Source organism: Nothobranchius furzeri, chromosome 7 (assembly GCF_043380555.1).
Source record: "Nothobranchius furzeri strain GRZ-AD chromosome 7, NfurGRZ-RIMD1, whole genome shotgun sequence".
In the NCBI taxonomy this organism is placed as follows: Eukaryota; Metazoa; Chordata; class Actinopteri; order Cyprinodontiformes; family Nothobranchiidae; genus Nothobranchius; species Nothobranchius furzeri.
In genome coordinates, this window is record NC_091747.1 from 33915439 (window position 1) to 33933491 (window position 18053).

The window sequence follows — 18053 nt, forward strand, 5'->3', positions numbered from 1 at the left end:
GTTCTGCGGTGATTTGGTTTCCTTCAAGCAAAACGAACCAAACCAACAAGGAAACACGGCTCCTGTGTGAGCTGGCAGCATCAAACACCGGTTTTACCTGAACAGGGTTTTGTTGACTCCAGAGCATTAAACATGATCGGACCTTGAAACGATCACATGAACATTGCTATGTGGTGTCGACGTCCAGGTTCAGCTGCATTCTGCAGCCATCTGTTATTTTATGACATTATTAAATTCAGCTTCACATCTGTACATGAGACCTTTTCTTTTGTAGAAGTGAGTTTGTTGAAAGACCAGAGAGAGACAGATGGTCTGTGAAACCTTCTTTATTCACACCATTTTCTACTAGAGCTATGTTAGAAGTTAACATAAGTATCAGTCCTCTAGTTCCTATGCTGATCCGTCATCTGTACACACTATATAAAAAAGGTCAATAATACATTTAGAAATCCACGCGGGCTGTCATCTGAGGAGGCCAAGTGTTGGTGAGGGGTTTCTGTGTCCCAGTCCATCCCCCGTCTCAGCCTCCTGCCTTTGTTTTTTCAGATAAACAAAAGAAGACACTGAACCCAGAACTCGGAACGGGCCGCGAAGCGCTTCGACTGTACAGCTCACGCAGAACACAACAGGTCATTTACAGAGCATGGGAAAAGAGGAATCATACTGCTCAGGCACAATACAGACACAATACAATGGCATCGGACAAAAGTACCAGTAAAAAGAGACTTTATAAGCAGTTCATAGAAACCAGAGAGAGCAAACCTGGAGTAAACAAATCAAGAATATATACAGTGAGGTAAAACACATTGGTCTTTAATCGGAGGTATTTTCTTTTTGATTAAGTGACCTTTCCATGTTAGTTACCGTATACTTCTGAAGATACTCCTCAGCTTTTGGATGACATCGATAAAGTAGACACACAATCACACGCAGTCCTGCCCTCTGACGAGGAGACGGCCAACATGTCGGATCCAACTTAGGCACCAAAAAAAGATATGTGATAAAGCTTCTGCTACGTTTGTCGTCACAAAGCCGCACTGCAGCCCCGCCCCCAACACGCCTCAGACTCTCAGGGAGAAGCCTCAGCAGGCTACATCCCTCAGCTGGTCTCAGATCTGAGCTGTTAAATCAGACGTTACCAACTCCACCCAACCTGCTAGTAAAGGCGAGTCAGCAGGTTTAACCAGATCCTTAAAAGAGAGGCTTTGATGTTAAATGTATAATCCACCTGACACCATGTTCCTCAGTTGTGTTGATGATGCTACATCTCCATATCTCAACTATGGCCTTCACTGAAGGTCAAGAACAAGGTTCTTCAGCAGCAACACCTGTTTAAAGAACCAGATATGTCTTCAGAGGACTGTCCTCAGGTCCGTCTGAACATCGTCGCCCCTCTGTGTGAAGATTCTGGACCTGAGAGCTGAACCATCTGGGCTGCAGTGAGGGCCGACACCCCCAGCTGAAGGTGGAATGACAGAAACAAGGCAGTAATGATAAAGAGCTGTCTACGTGTTGTGAACAGAAAGGTTAGAAGGCTGCTGGTGACTTAAGACAGAATGAAGCTTGTGATGTTCGAGGTGTCCCAGAAGTACTACAGAAGATATTTACAAAACTCAACACGTCAACTCTTCCACCCGACCACTTCTACATAAAGAACCTTTCTTCATAGGAAACCTCAGGGCAGCAGAGATGAGAGGGGTGGACAAACATCTGCGTCCAAAGCAACAATCATGGAGCCTCCACTTACAGGTCCGACAGGCCCAGCCCTGGTTCTACTGATCCAAACCCAACTGCCCACATGGAGCGACGAGTGCTGAAGAAGCGGTTGGTAGCTTACAAAAGGACTTAAATGAAGCCAAACCAGATCGTTACCTTCACGTCTCGATTCTTCTGATCTCTACACAAGTTAGTGACCTGAACGGAGGAAGAAACTAGTCTGAGACCGGTTCTGGTTTCCATCAGGCCCACAGAAGCTGCAGCTCAGTCACCAGGAGCGGTGTTTAGACCTGATGACAGCAGCTGAGCTGATGGCTCAGATCTGCATCCAAGCAGCATGGCACGTCACAATCAGACTGACCCAAACCAGGCACAGAAGGCCCGGCGGACCGTTACGTAGCAGCGCGTCAACACACCATGAACCCAGAAGAAGAATGAAGACGAAGGACAGAATCGTCGACATCCAACCCGCCATACAGCTGAACTCAGAAGACGATTGGCTGATGTGACGACAGTATTTGTTCAGACTCAGAACCAGTTCCGACTCGTTCAGATGTATGGCAGCGTTGGCCATCACAGGACTGAGAAAACCTCTACATCAGGTGCTACATACATCTCTTCTGTCTTTAACATAAAATCAAACTACTTTATCATAGTAATCAACCATCATTGTATATACATATTTATATATCTTCTCAATAAAAACAATAACAAAACAGATAAGAGCGTATGCTGACTCTTACGTGTTGGTCCCTTAAGGCTTGCTAAGCTGAAGTGACAAGAACTTCTTGTTTTTGTCTTAAAATGTACATTCTGGTAGAAAAAGGCTGTGCAACGAAAAAGACAACAAGAACACACCCCTGGTGAACCTATGGCTTAGTAAATATTCATTTGCTATATTTAAATCAAAGTAGCGCACTGCTTTGTGTTGATTATCCAACAAGAAGTCTTGCAGGTTGGCGTGTGCTGCTGTCGCAGCGCCACACGAATAACAGAGTCGACATTTACAGGAAACATCAGTAATGCTTGCAGGTCTGTGTAGCAGCCACCAGGGGGCAGCGTCGTTCCAGCTGCAGAGGAGCTGGATGTTCAGGAGGAAGGTGAAGTCTAACGGCATGGCACCAGAGAGTCTGCGGTCGTAGTTTGGTGTGTGTGTGTGTGTGTATGCGTGCGTGCGTGCGTGTGTGTGTGTGTTCCCTTTGCTACCCGTCCCTATGTTCTGGGAGTGCATAGTACAAGCTTGCTGTATCCTGGGTTCCTGCAGGCCTTTCCTGGCGCGCGCACACACACACACACACACACCACACACACACACACACACACACACACACACACACACACACACACACACACACACACACACACACTGTAGAGGCCCGGCACAGCGCACCACAGCAGCCGACCGACCGACGTGAGAGGAGTTGGGTTTTAAAGCACTGGCACTTTCTGGTAACAGCTGGTTTGGAAGGCATGGTGGCAGCTGATTGTTGTTGGTCTTGCTGTTTGTAGTTTAGCAGAGGAGAGTAGAGAAAATAGACACATTTATCGACTGTATATTGCATATGTTGCAGCATGTTCGCCAAGAATGAATGAGGTCACAGAGTCCAGTTCAGTTTAGCAATAAAGTACCCTGCCACCAGAACAAAAAATCCAACAACACAATGAGTTCAAGATGACCTGTGGTTCCTGACAGCACCAGGAGAAAGGTTCAGCTCACGACGCCACATGGAGGACCAGAACCCGGGCCCCAACGCTCCAGCGGGGCTGCAGACCCGTTCAGTCGGCTCCTCTAACCCATCCGACGCACTGACAGAACCCGTCCTAAAGCACTGAGGTCTGGAGGTCCGACACACGAACCAGAACCACCGGTTGGTGTGCATATGTCGAGCTACGGACACGACCACGCCAGTACCTTAAATGGGAGCCTTTATCGGGTTACTCCATGAAGTCGAGTGGCGACACGCGCCATATTCCAGTTAGCCGATCGGTAAACAAATGCTAAAGCTAAAGCAGGATGTGCACGATGGCCAAAGGTAAGAACAACGCACCAGCACACGTTGCTTGGTACATGTACCACTTCATGGTAGTAAACATCAGATTCATACAGAGTCTTGGAGCAATGACATCATCAGAGGTCTCATCAGGAGGGGGCGTGTCCAGGTCAGTCACAGCTGGACCTAGCTGGGATGCAGCCACATAAATCTGGATACCTTAGCTCCATTAAAGTCCCGTTAAGCTCTACTTCAGCTGGACTAAGGTGTCTTCATGCATTTCAAAAGTGCGACTTTAGCCAGACGACGGCAACGGTTTGGCTTTCTCCAGGGCAACGTTCACACTGCAGGCTAAAGTGCATCAGATCCCACGTGCCACCCATATCCGATTTTTTACGACAGTCTGAACAGCACAGATCAGAGTTTTTCAAATCTGATCCAGGTCACTTTCACATGCAGTACTGAATCTGATACTTGTGAAAGCGACTGCGACTCTGAACGGTCCTCCTATGTCACCGAGTCAGCGCAGGAGAGAGTCGCGTGATGCCGTGGACGTCCTGCGTCTCTCCGGTCTCAGTCTCCGTGAGTGGGGGTGGGAGGCGTCTCTGTGAGAGCAGAACGTTTTCAGGAAGATGGCGGGAATAAATAGTTCATAGATTTTAAGACGGTTTCCAGCCCAGATCGGGACACTTGACAGGTGTGATGCCCAGTGAGAGCTTTCACATCACAACCCCGCCTCTCCTGGTTCCGACTCCACTGTGCGACTTCCTGTCTCGCTTTGGTGCCGCGAGATGTCCCCATTGGAGAATGTTTAGTGTTGCGTCTCAGTTATAATGTGGAGAGCCACAATGAGAAGGGACCATCGACACCTGCAGTGAGAACCTAGCCTAAGTGCATGTAAACACCGGCTGCACACAGATCCACATCAGACCAAGCGTGTTGGCATGACGACCACACGTTTGCGTGCTAACTGACCTGTTAACACAAGTGCAGCATCTGGGTCTGAGGTGGGACCTGCGGTAGGGCGGTGTGGGGAGGCATCACACCCGCTGTTAGAAGGATGGAGATGTCTCAGGATGCTGCTGATGAGCACAAACGCCTTCTACGTTAGTTTTAGGTGACGATCAATGGCAGCTGAGAGACGGTGTCCTTCTAACATCTAGAGAACTTCGCTCTGTAACAATCACGCCGTCAGCCTGGGTCTGCAGCCGCACCGAGGAACATCTAACATCTGAGCTGAAGAACAAGACACGTTTACAGAAGAGAGGGAGAAGATGAAAATGAAGCTGCATCCCAGGCACCTCCATCATCCACTTCAGGCACAAGCATTCTTCATCTTCATATTAGTGTGTGTGTGTGTGTGTGTGTGTGTGAGTGCGTGTGTGTGTGTGTGTGTGAAGCCAAACACACACAGAACCAGATTCTTCTGTCGATCAGTGAGATAATGAAATGCAACATGAAACATCTCAGCTCCTCTTGAAACCACAGAGGAGGATCAGAGGAGTCAGTTTGTAATGCTATTGATAAGAGTCAGAGGGGTGTGTGTGTGTGTGTGTGTGTGTGTGTGTGTGTGTGTGTGTGTGGTAGCAGTTGGATCTACAGCTTGATTCCCTCCTGCTGGCTGAGCTGAGACAAAGTCTTCTTGATTCGTAGAGCCGTGAGGCGAGCAGCACCGTTGGCGTACCAACACTCCCTCATGATCTTTGCCATCACCCGCAGCGCCTGCAGAGGAGACACCAGACAAGGTGAGACACGCGGGACGGACACGCGGGACGGACGCTTGAGGCTGCCTCCCCCTCTGATTAGGATACAGCTGGCAGCACGAGTCTGAGAACTTCTGGTGAAACTATATTTCATCTCCACACAACGAGAAGTTTTCATTTTCATTTCTCTAAACACACACAGACGTTCAATAATCCCTCAGTCATCCAGTCTGTGGTTCTGGACCCGGTTCTACACGACAGGCCAGAGGAGGAACCTTCTGAGAAGACATGAGGAAGTGTCTGGTCTGGTTTTATTCGTCACACCAGTTGCTTCCCGTCTGCCTCGAGTGGCTGAAACAGCATCTGGTATTTATGAGTCAACATGTCTCCGTCTCAGAGCGGACAGGAGCAGGTCAGCCGACACGCTCCTCCGTTCCTCCGTCAGAGAGACTCGACCACAAACGAAGAACACGCCACGCAGAAGCAGAAACATCATGCCCAAGATGAACGGAGCCGTAGCTCCACCCAGAACCAGTTCCTGGGTTTGTTACATCAGCAGGGTTTCCTTTAGGGTCTTAGACTAAACTCTCACTTTGCAGACGGATTCCAGTTGGAACCGGTTTAACTGGACTTCCTGTCTGGGTGTGATGCTCAGACATTCCCCACTCTTCTCCTTTTCTGTAGCAGGAACAGACGAGTTCTGGGTAAGTGACATACCTCGCAGCTCTGCCAGCGGTTGGGAATGTTCGGCCGAAGCTTCTGCTCACACACCACCTTCCTCATCTCCTCTACTGAAGGATCTGACTGGACCAGGTCGTAGTAGGGCAGCTGGTAGTCCTCGTGAATGCCTGGCACAGACGAAACCGTCAGACACAAACGCTTCCTCTGCGACCGCTCGGTTTATCCACGACTCTCACCTCCCACAGAGCAGCGGCTGGCGATCTCCCAGAACACCAGGCCCATGGCGTAAATGTCAGCTCGCTTGAACGACTCAAAGTGCTTCATGTTGATGGAGTCGTCTAGGACCTCTGGAGCCATGTACCTGAGAAGGAACGGACATTCGGCTTCGTTAGTGACATCCTGCTACCAGATACTCCCATGAGCAGCAAACTGGAACTAAAGCAGGAGTTTATTTATTAAATAAGCCGTTGCTCAGCTTCCTCTAAACAACAAGAACCAGGATGGACGACGGGACGCGTCCAGCTCTCACGTTCTGGAGGAAAATACCAGAAGTCCCTGGTCGTAAAACAGCAAACACACACTAAACCTTCTTGTCCTTTACATTCATCAGGGTTCTGAAGGGTTCAGGTCCGGGTTGGAGGGAGGACGGTGCAATCTGTCCATATAAGGTCATGAGTGGGACGTCCTTTGCCAACACACCAGACACATGGGGAGCGCTTGCTAAATTCATGGAGACATCTGAGACGACTTCATTAAGTAAACATCCGACTGTTTAGCCGAACAGTGCGTGTAGGGTCTAAGGTGCAGTGATGGATGTGTGAGTGGGTCCACGGGTGACATCAAAGATAGCTTCTGTGATGTCATACAGACATTTAGCCACTTCCTGTGGTGTCCAGGCAGGAAAGGATGAGACTCAAAGGCGTCTCCGACTGTTTGGTCCTCAGATTTAATCTGGAGGAAATCAGCTGATGTAGGAACAGGACGTTACCAAGAACCCTCTCTCACACACATGCACACACGCGCATGCACACACACACACACACACACACACACGCACGCGCGCACACACACACGCATGCACACACACACACACACGCACGCGCGCGCACACACGCACGCACGCACACACACACACACGCACACACACACACGCGCGCACACACACACAAACACACAAACACACGCACACGCGCACACACACACAAACACACGCACGCACACACACACACAAACACACGCACACACACAGACAAACACAAGCACGCACACGCGCACACGCACACACGCACGCACACACACACACGCACACACACACAAACACACAAACACACGCACACACACACACAAACACATAAACACACGCACACACACACAAACACACGCACGCGCACACACACACAAACACACGCACACACACACAAACACACACACGCACACACACACACACACACACACGCACACACACACACACACACACACACACACACACACGCACACACACACGCACACACACACACACACACACACACACACACACACACACGCACACACACAAACACACGCACGCACGCACACACACAAACACACGCACGCACACACACACACGCACGCACGCACACACACGCACACACACGCACGCACACACACACACGCACACACACGCGCGCACGCACGCACACACACACACACACACACACGAGAACACCATGGCTACTTAGACTAGACTAGATTAGATCCCAAGGCCTGGGCTGGTCTGGCGGAGCCTGAACCCGACCAGCAGCCGTCTGAAGGGTCCAGCGGGTGCTTTCAGGTTTGTTTTTAACAGAAAGGTTTCTAAGTGGGTGCGATCGGGTTCGTGGCGTGGCCCGAGCGCCTGTCTCCTCTGACCCGAGGCGAGCTGAATCATTTAATGACCCTGTACTTGGGCTGCATCATTACACGAGCAGAGAGAGCAGCAGGATGTCGGCTCTGCTCGTATCTGTGGGAGGAAGGGAGGGACGGTTGATTAAATGTTCTGCTCACTTTCCAACCTGACAGTAAAACATGTCCACACTCAAACAAGCACCGACAGTTCAGCTGAAGCAGGCAGGAGGCCCAGCGACTGTCTATGTCTCAGCTCGGACTTGGTACCAGCCGTTATTCAGCAGGTGCCGTCTCAAATAAACAGCTGAGCTGCAGGTGAAGGAGGCATCTCTACAGCAGCACACTGGAAGGGGTTCTCTAGGGGTGGGAGTCACAGATGGTTTAACAAACAGACAGCCCATAATAATACTCAGCTGAACTTTAGGAGTACTAGAAAGGCAACAGATCACGCTAGCACCCGCAGCAGAACATCACTCTCACCGTTTGGTTCCCACTCTGTGGTTGGGAGCGATGTCGATGGTGTCGGTGGCGGAGTCGTGTCGCACCGCAAGGCCCAGGTCTGCAATGCAGCAGGTCCCGTTCTTCTTCACCAGGATGTTCTTTGACTTCAGGTCTCTGTGTGCAATCGCTGGTTTACCTGGAGACAGAGTCACATGTTACACACCACACACCACACACACACACACCTGAGTGTTTCTCACCTTGTGTTCCAACGATCTCCATGTGGAGGTGGGCCAGGCCGCTGGCGGTGGACAGGGACAGCTTGATCATCCCCTCCACGGTGACGGTGTAGCGGTTCAGGTAGTCGAACAGGGAGCCGTGTTCGTGGTAGTCAGACACCAGCCACAGCTGAGTCCAGGTCCCATTATCTTCACAGACAAGATGGTGATTACTACTGGATTCACCCCAGACAGCGTGGTTTCAGTAGTGAACAAACACAAAGAAGGTCCTCCATCTTTCTGTTTCAGGGTTCAACCTCCTTACAGAGCAGACAAAGCTGTGTGTGTCGGAGAGTCGGTTCACTGTCAACATGCAGCTGACATCAGCTGTGTGTGTGTGTGTGTGCGTGCGTGCGTGCGTGCGTGTGTGTGTGTGTGCACTCTTCACTATGAACTAAACTCCCCCACACCGACTTCCTGTCTGCTGAATCAAAATAAAGCTGCAGCCGTGCTCTCGCTCCCCCTCAGCCGCTTGCATTCAGGAGTCGAGGTTTACTGCTAATTTAATCCGCCCACAGCAACGCGAGCAGACCTGGGACTTCACACTCACTACTAAAGACATTATGCTTTCATTAGTATCAATTCTCTGACAGAGCACCTTGAAGACGTTGGTTCTCATCTCCTCAGAGCTCCATCAGGGTGTTCTTACCTTTGTTGTCAGCAGCAATGAAGCCCAGGATGTTCTCATGCCTCAGCATCACCGTCTGGTAGATCTCGGCCTCACGAAACCAGGACCGCTCTTCTCTGGAGGAGAAAATCTTCACTGCAACCTCCTCACCGCGCCATTTTCCACGCCACACTTCCCCAAAGCGCCCCTTCCCGATGCTCTCCTGGAGGATGATGGTTCTGGCTATGGTCCTCTGAACCAGCAGGGGTAGCCCTAGAGACAAATCAACCAGAGACATCAGAAGAAGAAGAAACTGTTTTATACAGTGCCCCTTAAGATAAAAATCACAAGAACAAAAATTATAAATAAATATAAAAATGAGAAAGTTAAAAAATTGTGAGGAAAGGGAAATCAGTGGATCCTAGGAAAGGCAGAACAAGGAGAGGGTGGTGATGAAGGTCACACCACAACCTGAACAAGTGAGTCTTCAGCTGCTTTTTTAAAGGAGACCACTGATCTCAGGCTCAGGGGGAGAGGTCCAGAGACTGGGGGCCACAGCAGCAAATGATCTGTCACCTTTGGTCTTTAGCCTGGTGCTGCACAACCAGTAGGCTTTGATCACTGGACCTCAGGGACCTGCTGGGGGTGTAGGGACTAAGGAGATCACCAATGTAAGATGGTGCTTGTCCATGTAAGGCCCTATAGACCAGAACCAGGATCTTGAAATGAACCCTGAAGTTGACTGGCAGCCAGTGAAGCTGGAGGAGAAGCGGGGTGATGTGGGTGTGTTTGGAGGACTTGGTCAGAAGCCGAGCACAGGCATTCTGAACCACCTGTAGACGGTTCAGGGAGGTTCTGCTCAGACACGTGAAGAGAGTTACAGTAGTCTAAGTGTGAGGAGATGAAGGTGTGGAGAACATTCTCAAGTTCAGAGCGGGACAGAATGGGACTCAGCTTAGCAATGTTCCTGAGATGGAAGAAGGAAGAGCGAACAAGAGAACTGACATGAGAATCCAGGGTGAGAGCTGGGTCAAAGGTCACGCCAAGATTCCTGACGGAGGATTTGGTGTGAGAAGCAAGCTGACCAAGAGAGTCTCTGACTTTGGGAACCAGCTTGTCTGGGGTACAGATGAGGATCTCAGTCTTATCTTCATTCAGCTGTAGAAAGCTCCCAGCCATCCAGGTTTTGATAGAGTCTAAGCAGGTGTGTAACGGCTGCAGCTTAGACATCTCATGGGGCTTAAAGGAGATGTACAGTTGGATGTCATCTGCATAAAGATGGTAGGAGACATGTCCACAAAGACAGCAGGTAAATGAGAAGGAAGAGGGGGACGGGACACGACACCAGGAGTAAACGTAACCTAGTGTGCTGTGAAGAGCAGCAACAACCTAGAACATAGACCATCAGCTGCAGAAGAGGAGCCACGCTCCACTGGAACCTCTGCAGCCCCACACAGTCTGGCGACCGGCCAATCACAGCGCTCCATTGGTTTGAGGAGTGTGATGTTACGGAGACTGAGCAAAACAAAGATGGAGACGGCTCATTTTAAACTTTGGCATCAACTCTCGACTATTTAGACATGGGCTTTTGTTTGAGCCAGGAGCAGATAGAGGTACTCAAGTCCTTTATTTGGAAAAAGGATGTTTGCTTCTTCTTTGACAGCGTTTGGCGGGCCGCCCCGTAGACCGACATATGCCACAACTACATTGTTACCAGTAGAAATGAAATGGTACTAGCATTTCCAGTAGCTTACCACTGAACATGCTAATGAGATAATTAAATTCCACCGATATACTTAGGTTGTTATTTAAACTAGGATGAGTGATATTAAACCTAAAATGCAGCACTATGGTGTTAATGGGAATTCTGCCCCATCTTCAGCAGCATACTGGAGGTGCCAGTCTGATGGATGGATGCCAATTTCCTCCTGACTTAAGGAAGAGGGTGGCCATGTTCCAGCCAGAACCAGAACCAGGAGTAGACCGTGTCCCTGGACTCTGCTCGTCAACACTTAAGCCCTTTTTAGAAGACGCGTCATGTCGGTGAATCAGCGTAATACTGTCGCCGCGGTGTGTCTTATGGGAATTTTGCGACTTTTGTTCCGCCAAGTTTGGTCGTAATATTACGGCAGAGCCGTACTTGTGAATGCATATCGCCTGGGCCCAACAGAAGGAGGTTACGTGGGGAGTTACTGCCCAGAGCTCCAGCAGGAAACCATATTGAAAGTGAGCACGGGCAGTAAGTTTCACTTTTGTAGACAGAACCAGCTGAGATTATAAACTGGAGCGATGCAGAGCTCCGATCACCTGACCAATCATGGGGATTGTGGGGGACAGACACTTTCAGGAGAAGCTTATCAAACAAACTTAAGGAGCGCAGCTTTGATCGCAATAAAAGCAAGTTATGTCCAAGACAAAAGGAAGTCTGTGACAGCGCAGAGACCGCCCCTGCCCCCTTTTTACCGCCATTGCATAATCTTTAGTAAAAAGGACATGATTGTGCCACAACACCGTCACGGTTGGATCACTTATAAACAACCTAAGGCTCCTGGATGCCGGCTCAGCTTTGCGGCAACTTTGCAGTAGGGTTGTCGCAGAGTGAAAATGTAACCTCACGGTTACATGGCATTGCCTTCCACTTGTATGCTGACGACTGTCAGATCTATGTCCCTCTAAAGAAAAAAGGCAGAAACCTCATACAGCCATTACTTCAGTGTCTTGACGACATGAAGGCTTGGATGTCTGTGACTTTTTAAAATTCAATGATAAAAAGACAGAGGTGATGATTTTTGGTAGTCCTACTGAGACCCCCAATGTGTTTGTAGATTCCTTGGCCCAGTTTGTTAAGCCAACAGTCACCAACCTGGGGGTCAAAGTGGACTGTGATCTGAAGTTTGAACATCAGATTAAGGCGGTGGTAAATTCTAGCTTCTTTCACCTCAGGCAGCATGCAAAAATAAAGCCAATTCTTTCACGGCAGCACTTTGAGACAGTGATCCACGCCTTTGTAACACTCGGCTGGATTACTGTAACGCACTCTATATTGGGGTCAGTGCATCATGTATTAGTCACCTACAGAGGGTGCAAAATGCCGCAGCTCGTCTTTTAACTGGCACATTTCCCCTGTTTTAGCTTCACTTCACTGGCTGCCCATTTCTTTTAGGATTCATTTTAAAATTCTCTTGTTTGCTTTTAAAGGTCTTCATGGCCTCACCCCCTCTCATCTCTCTGACCTGATACAGCCTTACACTCCCTCCCGCTCTCTCAGGTCTGCTGATCAGCTGCTCCTGATTGTACCCAGGACTGGGCGTAAACTTAGAGGAGATTGCGCTTTTGCTCTAGCAGCTCCAAAACTGTGGAACGAACTTCCATTAGAGATAAGACAGGCCAGTTCCTTATCTGTTTTTAAGTCACTCTTGAAAACTCACCTCTTTACCCTGGCTTTTGATACCTTGTGAGATGTTGGTTTCTATTTTTTATTTTATTTTAGCACTTTTAGGTGATTCAATGTGGTTTTATCAAGTTCTATCTAGTTTTTATTTTTTAATATAGGGCAATTTTAATTTTATGTATCATGTGTTTTATTTATTTATTTATCTTTGCTGTTTTCTGTTTAGTCAATTGTTTTAATGTATTTTCTGTACAGCACTTTGTTCCTGTGCTGGGTCTTTTAAAGTGCTTTATAAATAAAACTGGATTGGATTATTGTGACCAGAATTATCACGGTTTTCGGTATTATTGCGGTATTTTTTTAAATGTGTTACATTTTCAGACAACTAAATAAACCCTGTATATCAGTAAAATATTGTCCTCAGTTTGTGTCTAAATTTTGCCTGAAATGTGTTATTTTGTAATTATGTTGTTCATTTGTTGTGTATATGCAGGTAGCGGCGCTGCGGCTGCTTTATGTAGCCACTCGTTGCATTCTCCCTTAACCCAAATCCTCGGATCACGCATTTTAGCTAAAACGCTAACGTTAGCTTGCCTTGCGTTGACTGTAAAGTTGTGGGTGATGGTCATGCAGATGTGTCATGAGATTTGAAGCGTTGCTGCCTTTCACAGACACTGTTTCTGCACGTGCTGCAAACAGGATAGCCGTCTTCTATCAACTGTCCCTCGGCATTCTTCAGATATCCAAAAAATGCCCGTACTACCCACTTTGTCTTGTTTGAGGGATAATAAATGTCCTGAGCGCTGCCGTCTCCTCGTTTGGCCATTATTTCAGCTTTAGCTTCAAGAAAGTTTTGGTTGTAAACAACAAAGTGCGCATGTGCCGCCGGCAACTTCAGCAGATGATACGGTGGCTGGTAAGGGTCACCGCGCCTACACCGCAGCCACGGTAATCCACCAAGATTATATAGTTTTTTTAAAAACAAGACGGTTATTATTATTGTCAACTTTTTTACAGGGGTTTACCGCTACACCGGTTACCGTGACAACCCTTCTTGGCAGCATTGCTTTCTAAAAGATGCTTCAATCTACACGTCTGCTTTGCAGTGCCTGCTGCTAGCCACACAGGATTATTTAATCAGAAAATCCATTAACCTGCTACAGTCACATCTAAAATGGTTCTGGTGGACAAAGACACTCTAGCAGAAGCAAACAATATCATTTCATTGTATGGTCCTACTCATGTTCTGACTGACTCATGATCAGACTCAGGGGGGACCGAGTGACCATGTAGAGCTTCTGCTGAAGCAACACTTCCTTTTTAAAAAAGTCTGAATCCCAAAAAGACAAGACAACAAAAGGAAGTGCAGAGCTGTACCTGATCCAGAGCCTGAGGTGGTCATGTCGTAGATGAGGTCTTTCAGCGTTGTTCCAACAGTGATAAAGGGGTGGTCCATGGAGGGGTCCTCCTCATTGGGCACACGATGGTGGAGGGCTCCAGCTCCTCCAGCCCCCAGACCTCTATGGTGGCAAATGTAGAATGCCAAGACCAGCAGCAGGCAGAGCACGCATACTGGGCAAGCAATGACAGCTGCAAGGGCCACGGGGCCCATTGGGGGTGTGCTTTTGGTGGGTGGGGCTACGAACACACACACACACACTGGATTAGCCAACATACTTACACACTTGTGTGATGAGTCAAATCTGAAAACTGGTGCTCTAAGCCTGATTTATACTTCTCCGTCTCCGTCGGTGCGGACACACACAACGCCATTAAGGTGCTCTCCAACGGGCTCACAGTGGGTGGCAAAGACATGCCCAAAATTTTAAACATCCCCACGTTTGATAGGTCAGGATGCCGCTTCCTGTAAATTTGTCACCAGCACCGCCATTGCTCCATTAAAAAGTAAAGACATTTAGCAACAGATCCAGAACAGATTGAAGCATGCATCGTGGAAAAAGTCTGAAAATATGAACGTTTATTCGCCCGTAATTGAAGGAGTACAAAATACGGAGCAAACGTGGACAGAAACGACAGGAAATGTGGGTTTAGAGGCGGTTACCATATGAAGATGTGGATGAGAATTAAGGACAAATTTGTCCGTGTGATAAAGTTCTGAAATATTTAAATACATTAATAAACACACCATCATGGACTGGATACATGAGTTATGGTGACAGGATACCACAGAAAGGTGCCACGCCCTCTGTCGTCCTGGCGAAGAATTGCTTTGCAACACTCCGATGCCTGCGCATCTTTGCATCTCGTCTTTGTTTAGAGTTAAAAATAAAAGTGTTTTAAAAGAAAGTTAACAGATTAGAATGTTGCCTCACTAGCCAGCCAGACTAGCTAGTGTGCTGGTGATGTCTCTGATTCACAAACACTAAACCAGACTACCAAACTAGCAGAAACCTGTGGCGTTGCGCTAGGACACACGTTACTAAAATTTTAATATTTTTTATTTTAACACCTAAAAGAAAGTTTCTACTGTTAAACTGTGGCTTGTGTACAGAATGAAGTCAGAAACATCTTCCCAATCAGAGACATTCACATGTCCAAGCATGACACACTCTAGCGTGGCTGTGTGTGCACTGGGGTGTGTGAGTTTGCATTTACTCGGAGGGCCGATGTTTGGCTCCTTGTTGCAGAAGTCCCAGTTGCAGCAGGTCGGGTAGACACCAGTGTCCAGCTTGGAAGATGGAGCACAGATGAAGGGCCGGTCACGAGGAATCAGTTCAACTTCAGGAACACACTGGCGTCCCTCCGTAATCAGCTGACTACCTGACCTCCTGACGGCCACGAAGCAGACGCCATCTGTCGTGCAGCTGGAGTTGGCGCTGCAGCGATCACAGTGACACTGAAGGGCTGGAGGAAGAGCAAAAGCAGCAGGTTCATAACATGGAGTCCACCAGCTAACACTCAGTAGTGGTTGAGATCGGTCCGGCCACTTTCAGTGACTGGTGTGGTGTCAGCCGTGGAGACAGCTGGTTAAGATGAAGACAGGCCATTAACTATCATAACCAGACGAGCTATTAACCACCATAACCAGCTGGTAAAGATGAAGACAGGCCATTAACCACCATAACCAGACGAGCTATTAACCACCATAACCAGCTGGTTAAGATGAAGACAGACCATTAACTACCATAACCAGACGAGCTATTAACCACCATAACCAGCTGGTTAAGATGAAGACAGGCTAATAACAATTTACCACATCGATTCCAGTGGGCGTGAATGACATCACCGCGCACCTTGCGTAGCTTATGGAAGCAGGAAACATGGCGTCTAAGCGGTACTAATGGTTGAAAGTTTGGTTATACTTTACAAGAAAGCATGACAACAGGGTAACTTGCAATAACTGCATAGTAGATACTTCATCAAGGGAAGGAAAAAGCATTTAGGCACAAAATACCCAATAACTTAGAATTAATGACGTGTTCTGACCCGTTCAGAACTAGTGAATATCAATGCAGCAGCAGCGGTGACATTCACACATCCTCTCCTTACTGCAGGTACCGTAAATCCTCTAATACAGGCCGGTTTTCAATTAAAGGCCGGGTCTCCAATTCTGGCCGGTGTCGGAGTCAGTGGAGGTAAATAATGGCCGGTCTCTTATTGTGGCCGGATGGCATGTGGTAACAAGCAAGTACGAGCGTCCCAGCGGCAGGGTTATAGTCCCCAAATCAACCAGCAGGAGGCAGTAGAAGTTCACGCAGACCTTTTTTAGGCCTTTTCTTCAACGCTTTGAGACGCTACAGACACGATCCTCTATCACGCTCCTACCACACAGAGTCACGGTGTCAGTTAACCATGCTAATTCAACCCGCTCCACAGAACACACATCACCTTCCCTGTGGCTTAGACTCACACAACACGCAAATCAGCACATAGGAACTAGCAGAACGATAGGAAACACATATAAGACAATACCCAGAATGCACCTGGCTTACAACCCCAGCCAGGTCATAACACTATCAAGTTCAAAGAGAACGTGCTGATTATGCTGCAGAACACTCTGGGGAGCAGCAGTAGGGGGTGTATGAACTACAGCAATCCCTCGTTTATCGCGGTAGATGCGTTCCAGACCTGGCCGCGATAGGTGAAAATACGCGAAGTAGGGACTCCCAGCATGCCCCTCGCGGGGATTCCCTTCACGTCGCACCTACGTCACAAACTGCGGCTATAAACGGAAGTCGCCTTTCCAGCTCACCACTCAGTCATCGTTTCTTCAGATTCACGATCAGAGTTTCCAACCTACCGATCAATCCAACGAACTATCAGCTCATAGTAAGTTATCTTACTTACTTCTGGAAAGCCCGGCATTTCCGTGTCACTTCGTTGACGCTCGAACGCTCGGGGGTTTCCTAGAGCACCGACGCTATCACTTCCGCGTCTGTGAAACCACGCTCCCTATTGAATTATCGTATGATCACATTCTCTTTTTGGGGGTAAAACTCAAGTGCCAGACCGTAGGTACTGACACGCGATCGTTCATGTCGGTTCATTTCCTTTAATGTTTTCTGTCTTTTATTTGCGCCTGATGTGTATCGCTGCTGTGGAGCGGGGCGCATCAACTTGTCCTCCGACGCACAGATCACAGCAGGGAGCGCTCAGCTGTTTTCGCGGTCGGTAGATCTGCCTCCTGAGCACGGCCACAGTAACAATCAGGTGTCGCCACCTCAAAAACTAATTTAACACGCGATCGTTCATGTCAGTTCATTTCCTTTAATGTTTTCTGTCTTTTATTTGCGCCTGATGTGTTTCGCTGCATGCTGTGGAGCGGGACGCTGCGCGCATCACCTTGTCCTCCGACGCACTGATCACTGATACAGCCGCCAAACAGCAAGCGCACCGCTGTTTTTGCGGTCGGTAGATCTTTTAGAACTGCAGTTCAAAGGTAACTCATGAGGTGAATATATATGAACCCAGGCAGCAGTTTTTCTTTAGGATTGAGAGGAGATGCAGGAAGATAATAAACAGACAGGACAGAAAAATAGTCAAATAAAAACAAGTTAGTTTTTGTACCTGCTGTTGCAACAAACAGACACCATTGAAGGTCATCAGAAGTGAGGAACAGAAAATGAAATAATTATTTTAATGTTTAGAGCAGCAGGAACTCCGAGAGGCTGCAGGCGCATCAGTGAGTTTGCGGCCGCTGCGCAGGGGGAGGGGGGAGAGGGCTGAAGCAGGGACTACCGTTGTTAAAAGAAATGTGTTTAACTTTGAAAATGTGGGCGCAATTTTAATTGTCAAAAACTCCAGCGAACCATTAGTTCATTTTGCTCAAATAGAAATAGAGGCCTGCCTCTAATACTGGCCCTCCTTCCAATAAAGGCCTGGAGCTTGATGAGCTTGAGTCAAATACAGGCCCGGGCCTGT

At 48.3% G+C, this 18053-nt stretch overlaps 1 protein-coding gene across 1 annotated transcript in view; it reads right to left on the reverse strand.

The window, feature by feature from the left end:
• Positions 1–310: 310 nt before the first annotated feature.
• tgfbr1b (transforming growth factor, beta receptor 1 b) overlaps positions 311–18053 on the reverse strand; it is a 75816-nt gene continuing 58073 nt past the window's right edge. The window contains exons 2-9 of the mRNA XM_070553035.1: positions 15288–15536; positions 14049–14309; positions 9323–9553; positions 8656–8823; positions 8435–8591; positions 6328–6452; positions 6128–6258; positions 311–5429 (exon numbers count right to left, since the gene is read on the reverse strand). Coding sequence (XP_070409136.1) covers positions 5304–5429; positions 6128–6258; positions 6328–6452; positions 8435–8591; positions 8656–8823; positions 9323–9553; positions 14049–14309; positions 15288–15536 — 1448 coding nt within the window. The 3' untranslated portion in view covers positions 311–5303. The remainder of the gene's footprint in view (positions 5430–6127; positions 6259–6327; positions 6453–8434; positions 8592–8655; positions 8824–9322; positions 9554–14048; positions 14310–15287; positions 15537–18053) is intronic.